The 14,981-nt window shown below is 57.6% G+C and overlaps 2 protein-coding genes across 3 annotated transcripts; one reads left to right on the top strand and one right to left on the bottom strand.

Moving 5' to 3' along the window:
* Positions 1-66: 66 nt before the first annotated feature.
* ULK3 (unc-51 like kinase 3) lies at positions 67-4,422 on the top strand (the record flags this gene model as incomplete). Of its 2 annotated transcripts, none has more annotated exons than XM_080350990.1 (16): positions 67-288; positions 521-661; positions 876-996; positions 1,077-1,181; positions 1,272-1,415; positions 1,504-1,586; positions 1,684-1,839; positions 1,916-2,021; positions 2,123-2,163; positions 2,272-2,374; positions 2,494-2,558; positions 2,687-2,765; positions 2,846-2,886; positions 2,961-3,008; positions 3,083-3,137; positions 3,303-4,422. In XM_080350990.1, 16 exons carry the CDS (start codon positions 67-69, stop codon positions 3,317-3,319), a joined length of 1,527 nt encoding a protein of 508 aa, XP_080207116.1. In that variant the 3' UTR covers positions 3,320-4,422. The 2 variants fall into 2 exon arrangements, with proteins under 2 accessions (XP_080207116.1, XP_080207115.1); XM_080350989.1 differs by having other exon boundaries at positions 3,234-4,422.
* A 3,402-nt stretch (positions 4,423-7,824) lies between these two features.
* Positions 7,825-9,886, bottom strand: CPLX3 (complexin 3; the record flags this gene model as incomplete). The annotated part of the gene is made up of 3 exons (XM_080351463.1): positions 7,825-8,049; positions 9,292-9,379; positions 9,726-9,886. The coding sequence occupies 3 exons, from the start codon at positions 9,884-9,886 to the stop codon at positions 7,825-7,827; spliced, it is 474 nt and encodes a 157-aa protein (XP_080207589.1).
* Positions 9,887-14,981: the final 5,095 nt, after the last annotated feature.

The following is a 14,981-nucleotide window of genomic DNA, read 5'->3' as shown; positions in this document are numbered from 1 at the left end:
TTCCCCCACGTCTGATCTTTTAATGTAAAAAAGGAAAAAAAAAAAAAAAAAAATAATAAATTGTATATGTGCTCAAAAGAAAATCCCCGTCCTGCCCGCGGAGGGGGCGGGGCCATGGCGGGGGCGGGGCCGGGGGCGTGGTCAGCGGCGCGCCGGGAAGGCGGAAGCGGCGGGGCCGGGGCGGGCATGGCCGGGGCCGCCTGGGCCCCCCCGCGGCTGGACGGCTTCATCCTCACCGAGCGCCTGGGCGCGGGCACCTACGCCACAGTCTACAAGGCCTACAGGAAGGTAGGGCCGGGACCGCTGCGGGGTGTCCCCCCACCCCGTGGACACTCCCCTTTTACAGCCCTCCGTATGCGGCACCGTGCCTATAGCTGCTGTATGGGACCTGCTGCCCCAGCCTGGGGTCTGCCCCCCGTCACCCGCTTGCCGGGGTTCCCGCGGCGCTGGCAGGCTGAGGAGGGACCCGCAGGGTGGCGGGTGGGGGCGCAGGGGACTGCAGGGCTGTGTCCCCTGGCAGAGGGACACACGGGAGGTGGTGGCCATCAAGTGCGTGAGCAAGAGGAGCCTCAACCGGGCCTCGGTGGAGAACCTGCTGACGGAGATCGAGATCCTGAAGACCATCCGCCACCCGCACATCGTGGAGCTCAAGGACTTCCAGGTGGGACTGGGGGAGTTGCTGAGCCAGCACTGGTCCGGCTCGGGTCTTGGGGTCCTTCTGGCTCCCTAAGGGTGCGTCAGTGGGGCTCGATGCCAGCCGCTGGGCAAACCAGCCCAGGCAGAGCCTGTGTGGGTGGGATATGCAAGAGCCTGTGTGGGTGGGATACGCAGTGGGAGCGGCTGGGACGGCACAGCAGTGTCCTCTTGCCTCTCAGTGGGACAGTGACCACATCTACCTGATCATGGAGTTCTGCGCCGGGGGGGATCTCTCCCGCTTCATCCGCTTGCGCAGGATCCTCCCCGAGAAGGTGGCACGCATCTTCCTGCAGCAGCTGGGTAAGGACCCCCGTCCCGGGGGTTTTGGGGACCGGGCTGCTGTGGTGTCCCCCCTGCCACGTGCCCATCTGCCCGCCCAGCCTGCGCCCTGAAGTTCCTCCATGACCACAACATCTCCCACCTGGACCTCAAGCCGCAGAACATCCTCCTGAGCGCCCCGGAGAACCCCCAGCTGAAGCTGGCAGGTCAGGGCAGGTCCCCAGCGAGGGGCTGGTGGTGACAGTTCCTTCTCCCCCCACCCCTCCCTGATCTCTCTCGTCCCTCTCCCGACACAGATTTCGGGTTTGCGCAGTACATGTCGCCGTGGGACGAGAAGCACGTTCTGCGGGGCTCCCCGCTCTACATGGCCCCCGAGATGGTGTGCCGCCAGCAGTATGACGCGCGGGTGGACCTGTGGTCGGTGGGCGTCATCCTTTATGGTGGGTTTTCACCTTATCCCCTGGGGCTTGGCTGGGGGCTGGTTTCCCCCTCTCCATCCCCACTCGCTGCTCCCTTTTCCCCCCACAGAAGCACTTTTTGGGAAGCCGCCCTTTGCCTCCCGCTCCTTCGCTGAGCTGGAGGAGAAGATCCGCAGCGACCGGGCTGTCGAGGTAACATGGGATGGCACAGAGCTGGGGGGGTTCTCGCAGCCCATCCCCGTGTGGGGGCTATGTCTGGGCTGATGGTCTCAGCCCCTGTGCCCCCCAGCTTCCCAGCCGGCCGCCACTCTCTCCGGAATGCCGAGATCTCCTGGGACAGCTCTTGGAGAGGGACCCCTCGAAACGCATCTCCTTTGAGTGCTTCTTCACACATCCCTTTGTAGATATGGAGCACGTCCCCGGCCCTGAGAGCTTTGGCAAGGCGGTGAGGGGGGTGCTGGGGTGCTAGTCCCTGGGCATGTGTGGTGGCCAAGCCCTGAGCCCCCCTTTGTCTCTGCCAGACCGATCTGGTGGTGCAGGCGGTGAAGAAGGATCAGGAGGGGGACGCCTCTGCCGCCCTCTCCCTCTACTGCAAAGCCCTGGAGTATTTTGTGCCGGCTCTGCACTGTGAGTCCACCCGGGGGGGCTGTGTGGGTGCTGGGGGGTGGGCAGCACCCCGGAGGGGCCAGTGGGTGCACCCCCCTGTTCTATTGCTCTCCCCCACCCAGATGAAAGTGATGCTCGCCGGAAAGAAGCCATCCGGGCCAAGGTGAGCCAAAAGTCCCTCGGGGAGGTGGGCGGCAGCATCCCTCTGGCTTAGCACAGCAAGATGCAGCTGCCGTGGCGGGGATCCCCTCACCCCCCATTTTATGATCAGGTGGGTCAATACATCTCCCGAGCGGAGGAGCTGAAGGCATTGGTCACATCCAGCAGCAAGAACCTCCTGCAGCAAGGGAACCCGGCCAGAGAGCTCCTTAAAGGTAGTGGTTTTTTGGGGACTCCCTAGTGTCAGAGCAGGAAGGGGGCACCCAGCAGGATTTGGGGCTGAAGGGTGGCCTCCCCTCCTTGGGGTGCTCCTCATTGCAATGTACCCTTGCAGAGATGGCCAAGGACAAGCCTCGGCTCTGCACTGCGCTGGAAATGGCTTCTGCTGCCATCGCCAAGGTGAGTTGTGGATTCGGGGGTCCCCTCTCCCCTTGAGTGGAAGGGGAAAGAGCAAATGTGGGTGGGGAGGCAGCCAGCCTATCCCCCCAGCTGCAGCGTGGCAGCGTGGCCCCTGGGGTCTCTTGCAGGAGGAGGAAGGCAAAGATGACGGTGACACGCTAGAGCTCTACCAGCAGAGCCTGGGCGAGCTGCTGCTGCTCCTGGCTGGTGAGTTGTGGCTGTGACAGGGACAGGGACGTGTCCTGCACCCGTGGCTGATCCCTGGCATGTCCCTGTTCCCTCTGCAGCGGAGCCGGCGGGGAGGCGACGGGAGCTGCTCCACGCGGAGGTGAGTGCCAGCCTGGGGACAGCGGTGTGTCCCCCGCGCCGTGGCCTTGAAGGGATTTCCATTCTCTCTGCCAGATCCAGACTCTGATGGCCCGAGCTGAGTACCTGAAAGATCAGATGAAGGTACAGCTGCTTGGGGGTGCTCTGGAGCGCGCTGTGGGGGTTGCAGGCTGGAAAACGCTCCTCTCTCCTGGCAGATGCGGGAGGCACAGTCCATGGGCAAGGAGGCGCTGGCAGAGCCCGTCCGGAGCGGTGAGTCCCCTCTCGTCCCATCACAGGCGAAAGGGGCTGGGGGGAGCGTGCTTGCCCCTGGGTAATCCTGATGCTGCATGCCCTCCTCTCCCGCAGCGTGGGGTCACCTGCGAGCCCACCCGGGCTGGGTGACAGTGTGTCACAGCGCTCTGTCCCCCCGCACAGTCTGTACCTTGCAGTGATGAGCAGGAGCCAGCCGGCAGGATGCTGTCACCGCCCCGGCGCTGCCATGCAAAGAAGCCGTCAGCTTTCATCCTGACCATGGCGGGGTAACCACCTCGGGGGGGGCTCATCCCCGGGTTCACACCCCCAGGTGGGTCCATAGGGCCATCTGCCCCTCTCTGTGGACGCTGGTGTCACCTTGTCCCCTCCCAGCCCTGCCTCGACCGTCTGCTGCCGCAGCCTCCCCTGCCTGCAGCAGGCAGGTTATTCCACTCTAATTCCCTCCACTGGCTGCACCGGCCTGGGTATTTTTATCCTGGCACTGGGCTCTGGCAGAATATCCCCCCCCCTGCCAGCCGCATACGGCTCTTGCCTTGTCGGCTGGATGTTTCTTACGCTTCCCAAATTCTTCTGGAGCATATGCACAGCCCAGACCCACAGCACCCTGCCGCCAGCAGACAGGGGGTCAGGGACGCTGCCTGCTCCTGCCCGCTGTGCCTTTGTCACCCCGCGACTACCTCTGTGCCAGCCTGGAGCGCTGGCCTGGCCCAGCCCGACCTCCCTGGAGTGTTGAGGTCAAGGCTTTTGCTTCCCAAACCTGTCTGCGCTGGAGCCCGGCAGGTGCCGAACCGCTCGTCATTTGTGTCACAAGGTGTTCCCAGCGCTCAGCGCGCTCCTGGCTGTCGAGTAAAGCAGATGAGCAGAATTCAGTCACCTTCAGGGACAGTCGCACGGCTGTGAACAGCGATACCTCCCCGAAGGCAGAGCCGGGGCGTCCTGCCTGCTCTGCTCCTCAGGGCTCTGACAACCCCCATTTCTGAATTCTATTCCTGGAGCTCCCCAGCCCTGCAGAAGTCACTTATCTGAGGTGGTGAGGTCCACCTGTCCTGTAAAGCAAGGGACTTGCCTCACAATCTACTGTATTTCAAGGGAATGTAATTTATTGTCTTTATTAAACACTTAGTTTGGTTTCTCCAAGTCCTCCAGTCTCAGGTTTGCGTCCCCGTACTCCCTGGGGACACCAGGCAGCCAAAGCGAGGTTTGACCTTGTTTTCGCTTCAGATATTCTTGTGTGTGTGTGTAAAACATGGAGCAGAACAACATGAAAGATTATGTAAAATCACATTTTTCTCCAATAGATTTTTGTGGCGGGTGAGGAAGTGCTGGGCTGGGCAGGGGGGGCTGGGACATATGGTGAGGAGATTTGGGGGGGAGCCTGAGGATGGGCACAGCTCTTCCTGAGGTTTCTTTCCCCTTGGGTGCTCCCCCATAACATGGGGTCTTTACCCCTTTGCTGGCTGATCTGCGCCGCTGCCGGAGAGCTTCCCAGGCAGATGTAGCAAGGCATTTCTGTGTCCTTTTTACTATTGTTATTATTATTCTGAGCAGAGATTATATCCTGAGGCTTTAAAGAGCTTTCAGACCCCCTGCCCTCCCCCGGCCCGTGGCGAGCGCAGCGCTGCCGGGGATGGCTGAACCGGCTGGCTGCGGCAGCCGGCGCGGATAATCGCATCTGCCTTCACGCTCTGCCGAAGACGCGGCCGAATCCGCAGCCTTTTGAAGCAGGGAAAGCTCCGGCTGCTTCCCCGGGGGGTGACAGAGCTCGCGGTTCCCCAGCTTCGGCTTGGGGTGGGTGCTGCCCAAATGTCGCTGCCCGCAAAGCGAGCAGCAGTGGCCTCTGTCAGATGGGTTTGTCACCCTCCTCCTGCCAGCTCCTGGGTTACTCGGTGATGTTGGATTCGAGCGCACACTGAGGTTTAAAGAACAAGAGGGTTGGGGAAAGCTGGGTCACTATGCGGAGCCTCCTGGGCTCTTTAATCTGGATTAATCCCCATATCTGGACCAGTGATGCTGCAGTGGGATGGACGGGGCCATCCCTTCCCGCAGCAGCTCGCAGGGAGATTTAATTGCCTGCAAAAAGGAAAATGCAGCATTCAGAGCGGAGATCCCCCATCCTTCTATGGCGGTTTATTTGCTTCAGCACTTAAAACAATTGCTCACGTAATGCTTTGGGGAAGCCACTCGCATCATCCCGCGCTCACCAGCAGAAAGGAGACCTGATCCTGCGGCTGTGTGATGGGGGGTTGTTCCACATCTGGTGCACGAAGCTCTGCCCGACCTCAGGGCAGTTATTTCTAAGCTCATCTGCCCTCAGCGATCCTCCAGCACCCAGTTAAGGGCTTGCTTGGACAAATCCCCCCTAACCTGGTCCCATAGGTTAGGGAATTATATAGAGATTTACGGCATAGAAGAGAAAAAAATAGATTTTCTGCTTTAATCCGCACTAATTCCTCGCTTTAAGATTTTAGCCCGTGTGTTGATGCCTGGAGTGGTTGTATGGCGTGCAGGCAGGTGGGATGCTTGGGGACCCGACCATGGGGGTTGCTGGCCAATGGGATGTGTCTCTCAACGGGCAGGGTACGGGCAGGAGAGCTGCCTGCTGCCCCTGCACCCCATCCCAAATTCTGCTTCCCAGTACAGGCACCAGACCAGTGATGGCAGCAGGGCTGTGCGCTCGGAGCATCCTTGGAGCTCCGGGTGCTTCACCGGGAACACTTCACAGAGGCTTAGCACATCGCGGAGCCGAGCGGGGCGAGCGCGTGCTGCTTGTTTTTCACATGCCCGGGGGTCATGGTGCCTCCTAAAATAAACCCGCCGAGCTTCACGCGGCCTTTACGTGGCGGCACGTGGGTCGGGAGCGAGCGTGGAGTCCAGCCGTGGGGAAAGTAATAAAAGGTGGGTCCGAGGGTGCAGACGGTGTGTTTTCCTGAGCTGCAGCCAAGGGGTTGAGCTGCCTCTGTCTGTCTGTCCTGCTGGCCAAAGAGGTGGCTGGTTTCTTCTCAGGGGTGAGACAACACCTGGCTTGGGAGGGTATTGGGAGTTTCTCAGGACTCCTTGGCCCCAGCATGCTATTTCCAGGGTGCTAAGGGCAAAAAGCAGTCTCCTGGCTCTCCCAGGCATGGTCTGATCCAGCATCCCTGCTGCAATAATAATAATAGTAATGAAACAGCTTCCAAGCACCCTCCCCTGCATTTTCCTGGATGACCCACCGCCCCTGCAAAAGCAGATTGTGGTTAATCGGCTGTGCTGGGATTTGGGGCAGTGAATTCCCAGCCTGTGCCAGGTCTTTCCAGGAAGCCGGGCCGCGGGAGCCCACCGCCCGTTGGGATGCTGATGGGCTGGAGCCGCTCCGGCTCCAGTCACACCTGTACTTATCACGGTCTCGTTCCTGCAGAGATGTGTCCTTGCTCGGAGCAGCGTCACGGCCGCCCCGCAGTGCCCGTGAGACTGAGGCGGGGAGTGATCCGAAGGATTTTGACTAAAATAGCCCCAAATCTGTGAAACCTGGGGCTTGTGCTTGCTTTTAAACCCGGCTGCTGACAAAGGGCGACTCGTAGCATCCCTTCGGTACAAAACATGGCAAAACACCCGTCCACAACCAGGCGTGATGCTGCCTTCTGGGTGATGCTGCAAGAGGTTTCTCCCTTGAGTTCCCATCACTGCTCCCCCCTGCCCCTGATCTATCTACACCCCTCATACCTTGGGGCACCCCAAAACCTTTCTCAGGAAAGTACTGCTGGAGGAGAGAAAGAAATGCATAGACATCTCCTGGTATTTATTCCACCGGTTATGACAGTACCATGGCACGGGGACAGCATAGGAGGTGGAGAGACACTCAGCACAGCACACAACTACAGCACAACGGAGAAGAAGGAGATTTTCCCTTATCACTTTGTTCTTCTCCTGGAAGGAACAAGCACACAAGTGGATCCCAGCCCGGGAGAGGGGGCGTTTGCCACTGCCGCTCCGGTGAAGGGGTGGTGTGGGTTCCAGTGGGCACCAGGGAGGGGTTTTCTTTCTCTCTGGCATTAATTCAGGTTTTAGCCCCCTGGCCCTCAGCACCCCCCTTCCCCCTGGGCTGGAGGGGATCAGGTAGCAGGTCCTTCCTGCTGGCTCCTACACTCAAGGGCAAAGCGCTTGGTGTTTCTTTTACGGATGGGATGTTATTTCTCATGTGATGGGTATGAGATGCGAGGAGCCGGGGGGGGATGTTTCTCATTGTGCCTTGTCCTTGCAAAGCAAACTGGAGCCTCCCTGTCATTTCTAGGAGAGCTGTGTAGGCAGAGACACGGCGTATGGCCACCGCGCTGCTGGAAAGCCTTCGCCTTCCCGTTCAATAACACTCCAAGGTCACTCGGGGCTTTCCTTCCCTGCAACCCCCCCAGCTCTGGCTAAAGACACCTGCTGCCACGGGCACAGGGGGAGGCATTGGGGACGGGGGGGACATGCTGGCTCTTTGCTCTGACCTCAGAGCGGAGAACGAAACAAAAACCACACATCAGGGACATGAGGGTCAGGGACTCGAGGCTTCACATGGCTCAGGAGGAGGACCCGACTCACACAAGGCAAGGGTGACAACATCAGTAGGGTCCCCGCCGCGGGCGACAGCCACCGCCAGACCCTTCACTGCGTCCCCTCCCTTCTCGCCCATCGTCACGTCGATGGGGAGGGGGGGTCAGCCGGGTCACATCACAGCGCATTTCTCGGCCGATTGCTTCAGGTCCTCTAGCGTGGCTGAAGCTTTGTCTTTCAAGGAATCAAGGTCCAGGTTCTGGATGTTGCTGAGCTGGCCTATCACTGAGTTCTTCTCTTCCTCCTCCTCGTTGTCCTGCTCAATCATCTTGGCCAGCTCTTTGGGCAGCTCCACATCACCCCCCACCAGCTGGATCTGGTTGTCGTCTGTTTCGTTCTGAAACGGGCCAGGAGAAGGTCAGGCACGGATGCTGCGGGGAGCAATGGAGGTCTGGGGGGCACTAAAGACATGTGCAAGGTTCACAGCGGGGTCTGCATGGGCTTTGGGCTCTCTTTCCATTTTAAGGTCTGTGTGGGTTGGTCCCGGGGGCTCCCAGTCATCCTGATGCTGTGGGTGGGATGGTGACCCAGAGGGGACATGGCTGAGCAGAGCCCAGCACTCCAACCGACACAGCAAGAGCTGAGGTGACAACTCGAGTGTGCCAGCATCAGTGTAAATTGGCTTCCAGCTCGCATTGGAGTGGTCAGGGAGGTTTAGGCACCCAATTAAGCTACACGTATGCTTAACGATCGTGCCCACCGGAGATTGGGGGTCAGCTCTGCGCTGGAGAGCCACAGGGAGGCTTTGCTGCCAAGCGGGATCAGTAATGAGCAGAAGAAACTTGTCGAGAGATTAGAAGGGACATCTCAAGCATGAGAAAGCAGCGAAAGGATTGAGGGGCAGATCTGAACAAATCCCTGTTTCCCCTGGAGAAGAAAAAAACAACCAAAAACTCCAAATCTTCCTGCCTTTTCTTGCTTTTGGCAGGGGGAAAATACATCCTCCAGCTGTTTATTTGCTGGCAATGAAAGGGACGTGAGAAGCAGTGGGGTGGGCATCCAGGCTGTCTGAACACCATCAAACAATCTGAACAATATCACTTGGCTTAGCTGACCTTTCTCAACTAAAATTAGCCCAGCTCCAATTTAGAGTATTCACCACTGAGAGACTCGCACTGAATAAAGGGTGGGTTTGGGGGCAGAAGAGCTTGTGGCAATTCCAAGAATGGCTGAATTATCCCTTGATTAAATTGTTTCTAGTGAATCATTCATTGGGCAGAAAGTCGAAAATAGGAATTTGGCTGGGAAACCCTTGCCAAATAATGTGGAGAGAGGAGCTGTCTAATCCAGCTGGAAAGGTGTAACTGTGGCTCCGCTCCCGGCTGCAGGGCTGGGAGTCTGGGGTGAAGGCGCCTTTCCCTCATCCAGCCGGATTTGGGGGACAATAGAGCAAGATGAAGCAAGGCAGAGGGTGTGTGTTGGGGGTCCCACTGTTTGAGGCTGGTGGCTAGCAGTGCTCAGAAGTGATGGGAAGGGGCTGAGATTTGGGGGAAGGATGCTTTTGAGGGGAACTGGTTTGCACTTGGTCTTTGTAGCTTAAACCCCCACCCAGCCGAGGGAGCCCAGTGCCCAGCCGTACCTTGGGGAGCCTGTACTTGTCTCGGAAGTGGGACCTGACCGTGGCCCTCTCCGCCTTGCGCTGGGCAAACTGGGCATCTCTCTCCATCCTGCGAACCACACAGGGCAGTTACCCACAGTTGCTGCCCCTAGTCCCTGGGTGTGCGCATCTCTATTCCCCCCACCCCAAACCCAGGTACCCTCCATCTCCCCAGCGAAGTCCCAATTCCCCACAGTTTCTTTCCTCCTGAAAGGAGGAAACAATCCCATCTCGCATGCGAGGAAGAGGATTAAGGGATTAGGGGGTTCATTAAACTCCCTCATAGCTCTGCTGCCCCCAGTGCTGTCTCCCCCTCCAACCCGCCCATGTATGGGGGCTGCAGAGGGAGCGACCCATCACCCGCCGTGACCTCGGAGGTCCGACCCGTCCCAGTACCCAGTGCCGGTCACACTCACTTCTCCTCCACCAGCTGCCGCTGATATTCCTCATACTCCTCGCGGGTCATGCCCTGCGCTTCGGCTGGAGACTTCTCTCCCTCGCTCTTCTCTTCGCCACCCAGGCCACCCGTCAGGTTCTTCAGCTGCCCCCCCACCATGCTCTTCACCATGAACGCCATGGTTGTGGTCCCGGGGGACCGGGGAGCCTTGTGGTCAGGGGAGCACAGATACCGGGGAGCTGGGGTGCGGAGTTACGACAGATCTGGGCTGCTGGGAGAACTGGGGTTAATGGGGAGATGGGGACCTCGGGTGCGGAAGAGTGGGGAAGAAGGAGGTGCTGAGTTATGGGGAGCTGGGCTAAGAGGGAGCCAGGGAGATGAGGTATACTGGGTGCTGGGGTGCTGGGAGTAAGGAGTTACTGGAAACCTGGAGTGCTGCAGGTGTGAGTTCCTAGGGAGCCGGAGCACTGGGTTATTGTGGAGCCAGGGTCAGCAGAGCCTAGTTCCAGGGATGCTGGAGTACCAGGTTCCCAGAGAGACAGGATGCTGTGGAGGTGAGTTCCCGGGATGTCAGGATGCCGTGGAAGTGGGTTCCTGGGATGCTGGAGTATCAAGTTCCCGGGGTGCCAGAGTACCGGTTTACCGAGAAGCCGGAATGCTGTGCAGGTGAGTTCTCAGGGTCCCGGAGTACCGGGTTATCGAGGAGCCGGGATGCTGTGGCGTGAGTTCTCAGGGTCCCGGAGTACCGAGTTGCCGAGGAGCCGGGATGCTGCGGAGCCGAGTTCGCGGGGTCGGGCTGTCCGGGCTGCCGGGGATCAACGTTGCCGCTTCTCCCGGCCGCCCATGTCGGGGCCGGGCAGCGCGGGGAGCGGAGCGGCGGGCGGGAGCTGCAGCACCGGCGCTCGGACAGCTCCGGTGTGCGCGGGGCGAGCGGCGGCACCGCCTCCCGCCCGCCCCCCCGCCGCCCCCCGCCCCGCGCACGGAGGCGGAGCCGTCGCCGTTCCAACCCACTCAGGGGACACGGAAGGTCCCCCGACCCCCCGGGGAACGTTTGAAGGAAGGAGCCCCCAGCCCCGCGGTCCGCCCGCACGGCCGGCCCCGGGGAGGGCTGGAGCCCGGGGGGTGCTCCGTAAGCCCCGCCTGACCCCCCGGGGGCTCTTCTCCTCCTTTCGGGGGACAGCAGCGATGATGCTTGGCTGTGTGAGCCCGTCGAGGAGCTAAACCGCAGAAACATCTTTTTTTCCCACTGCATTCCCCATCCCCGGGGTCCGGCTGGAGGCAGAGCCGGGACTCAGCGCTCTGTACGAGCCATATGGACCAGCCACGAGTGGCAACTGTTGTTTGCCTGGAGATGTGAGGGCTGGCATGTCCAAAAGCTTGTTCCTCTCTTTCCTAGTGGTATTAATGATGTTAATTAATTTGAGGAATAGCTGCTAGCGGTGCCCACAAGCGCTGCCTTGCTGATGTACCAGAACCAGCCCAGGTCACGCAGTCATCAGTCACCTAAATCAGGAGGCCGAGGACAGAGCAGGCATTGATTTCGTTGTGTAATTCCCTCGGCCCCTCCAGCTTTCCCTGCTCCCATCCTGCCCTCACTCCCACTCCTGCTATTTCCTCTGACTGCAGCCGTATCGCGGGCCTTGGGGAGTGAGCAATTAATGGCAGCAGAAAAGCACCTCCTTTCCAGATGGCCAGTCTGGCTTTAACATGAGTTTCTCCCTTTTTTCTTCTCTGCTCATGAAAAAAACGAGCGCGGATCCCAACCCCAATCCCGGCTTGCGAGAAATCATTTCATTTCCGAAATTTAAAGACAATCTCTGCAGATTAACATGATGGAACAGCTGTGATGTGATAGAGAAAAGTGAAAGAGAGAAAAGTGTGAGGGAGGACTGGCCCATCTCCTCCCTTCCCTCCTTGCCCAAGGTAGCACCAAGTAAAAATTTGTCTTAAAATGAACTTTATTTTTTTAAATAATGTATTTTGCTTGGATAACATTCCAGGCAGCAGTTAGGCAGTGACCACTGTTGTTACAGAGCTGAGCCCACTTTTGGAAGTGACAAAGGGGATTTGTGCCAGTGAAGGCTTTGCAGGGCTACAGCTGAATCCCTGTGGAGCAGAGCCCTGAAGGAGTACTACCTACTGTTTGAAGCCATGGTGTTCACTTTTTACAGCAATCTGCAGACCTCCTAAGTGTTTTCCCTCAGACAGCCCATGGAAAATGAAATTTAACCCAGAGTGAGCTTCCACAGCCGGCTTGGAAACAGGCTGAGAGCCCCAGGCGCTCTGCAGACCTCACATTGCCAACAGAGTGTGTTCATGTTTTGGCTGCCAGTCAGAGAAGAATGGGATGAAAAGAGAGGTAGAGAGGAGGAGAAGCGTCCCTGCATGTGTCCCAGAGCCCCTTTGCCCTTGGACACCAGGCCATTTGAGCCTCGAGTCGGTTCAGAGCAGACTTCTGATGTGGCAGGTCCCGGGAGCTTTGCTCGCTCCCAATTTCTAAGCATTCACTAATAGTAAGAGACTTGAAGTCAGGACTGATTTTTTCCAGCTGGGTTAGATGGGTCAGCTACCACGTAGCCTCCCTGTCTGCGAAACCAGGAGGAAACAGCTCTTGACGAGCAGAAGTGCTTGGCCAAAGCAGCCGGGTGACAATTAGCACGTGCTTACCGGCTGCGGCTGGGACTCCGTCACTTGTGGCAGGGACGTTCACTCACCAGGAGCTGGACGTGCCTCATGGAAGGGGACCATGAGGTTCAGCTGCTCAGCCTCTTGCAGCCCAGGGTGGCTGGGGAACTGGTTTTATAGGGATGGAGAAAAAAGCAAGGTCTTGGAGCTGCTGGCAGCTCTCCCATCCCTTAGGCTCTTTGGCCTTTGCTCTTTCCAGAGAGGCCAGTGTCCCATTTTGGGATGAGAGAGGGCGACTAGAGGATACAGAGGGCTGGTGGTCAAGGCCACAGCAATGCTTCAAGGTGGTTGATTTCCCACTTACTTTTCTTTGGGCAGCTGAACTGTTCCTTATTGCTGAAATATATTCCAGTAAGAATGACTCATCCTTCCTCCCAGGACTCTAACCTGCAGTAATGAGATGTAAATCCTTGCATGACCTATTATATTAGCTTATGCTATATCACACATCTCCGTGGATTAGAGGAGAGCGAGATGAAACATCCTCCAGCAGCAGCCAGCCTCAGACAAGCCGGTGGGAGTTAAGAGGATCCTCTCTCAGAATTGACACCTGATTTGAATAGGATGCAAACAGTCCCGTTCCCTTTGCCGTGGTGAGGGATCATTTCAGCTCTTTTTTTTCCCCAGATAATGGGAGAACTGGCTCCAAAGCCACACCTGGAAGTTCCAGGGTTTCCTAGGATTCTCCAGAGATCCCTGAAGAGGACCAGAAATGGCCGGGATTTCCTGGAGTGGCTGGTTCTTGGAGTTATCCCACAGATTGTACAGCAGAGGGGAAGGTGCTGTGACCTTGAGTTGCAATGCAGCAGCAATAAGACCATCGCAGGGCAGCGATCTGGTCCATGTCAGCCTGAAATCCAGGGAAGCACAAAGGTTTAAACCTTTGAAGACCCTGAGGAGGTGAGCTGATCCTGGAAAGACGTGTGTGTGCGCGCAGGAGCCGCGACGGCAGAGGAAATGAGAAGGCGTTTCTAAATAAAGCCGGCAGCCTCTCTGCCGGGAGAAGTCACGCTTACACTCGGCGGCTGATTGTCACTTCTTGTGATGGGGACAGGCACTGCAAGCACAGGGACCGCCCCTCCGCACTCAGCCCTGACCTTGGGTGCACAGGAGCAGAGTCACCTCTGCTCTTCCCACTGCGGATGGGGACACTCCAACGGGACAGGGACATCCTTATGCGCTGGGGCAACCACCTGCTCTGAGCACAGGGATAAGGCACAGTGACATCCACCCTGTGATGGTGACATCTGGAACAGGCCCCAGAGCTGAGCGTTCCCTGGGCATGGAGCTGCTGCCAGCCGGCGGGTGGCTCTTGCCCTGGGGACACTAGGGGACATTCTTTGAGGTCTCCACCAGCAAAAAAGCAATAGAGCAGCCACTGATGAAACCTTAATGCTACTTAATCTCTGCTGAAACATTTTTTTTCCACAGAGCCGATGGTGAAAGTACATTGTGTATCCTCACAATCAGCTTCTCCATGTAAACTGCTTAGCAGTAAGAAGGTAACTGTTACTCCACGACAGTTATTAGGAAAAAGCTGAGGTGCTGAAGCATTGGGATGTGAGGGGGAAAGAGGGACCTCGAGGGGGACAGTGTGGCCAGAGGGTCCCATCACTGTTCTGGGCTACCACAGGCTTCAGCTGGCAAAGGGAAAGAGAAAATATCCTGAAGTCTTGAGCATAAAACCCCTTTAAAGGGCAGCGAGTTCTCTTTTGCCCAGCTCTCATTGGGATAAAAGTGCCACCGTGTCATTAACATAGAGAACAAAGGAAGTTTAGGGTAGGGGTGTTGTAAATTATCAAATAAAATGACTTCCTTTCATGTTACTTGAATGTAATTAAATAAAGCTGGAGTTTGTCTCAGCCGAGGAAGATGAAACACGAGGCAGCAGTCAGCTTTGGATGGAAATGAAAGCAAAGCTGCCTTTTCGTGACCCAGGGAAGCCATTTCGATGTAAAGCCTTCCTACTCCTATAGAACCGAGCCTTTATGTTCAGAAAATCTGTCGTCATCGCCTAAGGACGAAGAAATCCCATAGAGGGAAGTTATTCCTGCTCTTATTTGATATTAAGCCTTAATTATCCTCAGGGAGAGCTACATATCACACAGGCTCTGTGTCACATATTGCGTCATGTAATGCATTTTTATTTTTTTAAACCTTAAACCTCTAATATGGGTGGGCACACACACACACACACACATCTGTGTGCACTGCACATTATTCTGTTCAGCTGCCAGGGTTTAATGTCAGCCCCTGGCCAGGATCGGGCCACCTCCATTTATTTATGGGCAGGAGATGTGGCAGCCGGGTGCCCTGACCAACCTGTCCCCCTCCTCGCCTGGGGGTGTCCTGGCAGAGCATCCCCTGGGAGACCCCAAAGGGACCTGGGAAAGGAAGCCAGGGATGGAAATGCTGCTGAGCTGGCCCCCGCTTTCCTCTGAAGCACCATCGTTGTGTCTGACTAGATTAAAATTTAGGATTTGGGCAGGGTTTGGGGTGGGTGGGATGGGAATGGTCCTGCCAGGGCTGTGTGCAGGGGGACATGCAGCCCCTGCCCCAGGGGCTGGGGCGTTTAGGGGTGCCATGGGTA

This window comes from Nesoenas mayeri (genome assembly GCF_963082525.1).
Source record: "Nesoenas mayeri genome assembly, chromosome: 11".
Classification (NCBI taxonomy): domain Eukaryota; kingdom Metazoa; phylum Chordata; class Aves; order Columbiformes; family Columbidae; genus Nesoenas; species Nesoenas mayeri.
Note: the sequence above shows the minus strand (reverse complement) of the source record. Positions and strands in the feature narration are given on the sequence as shown.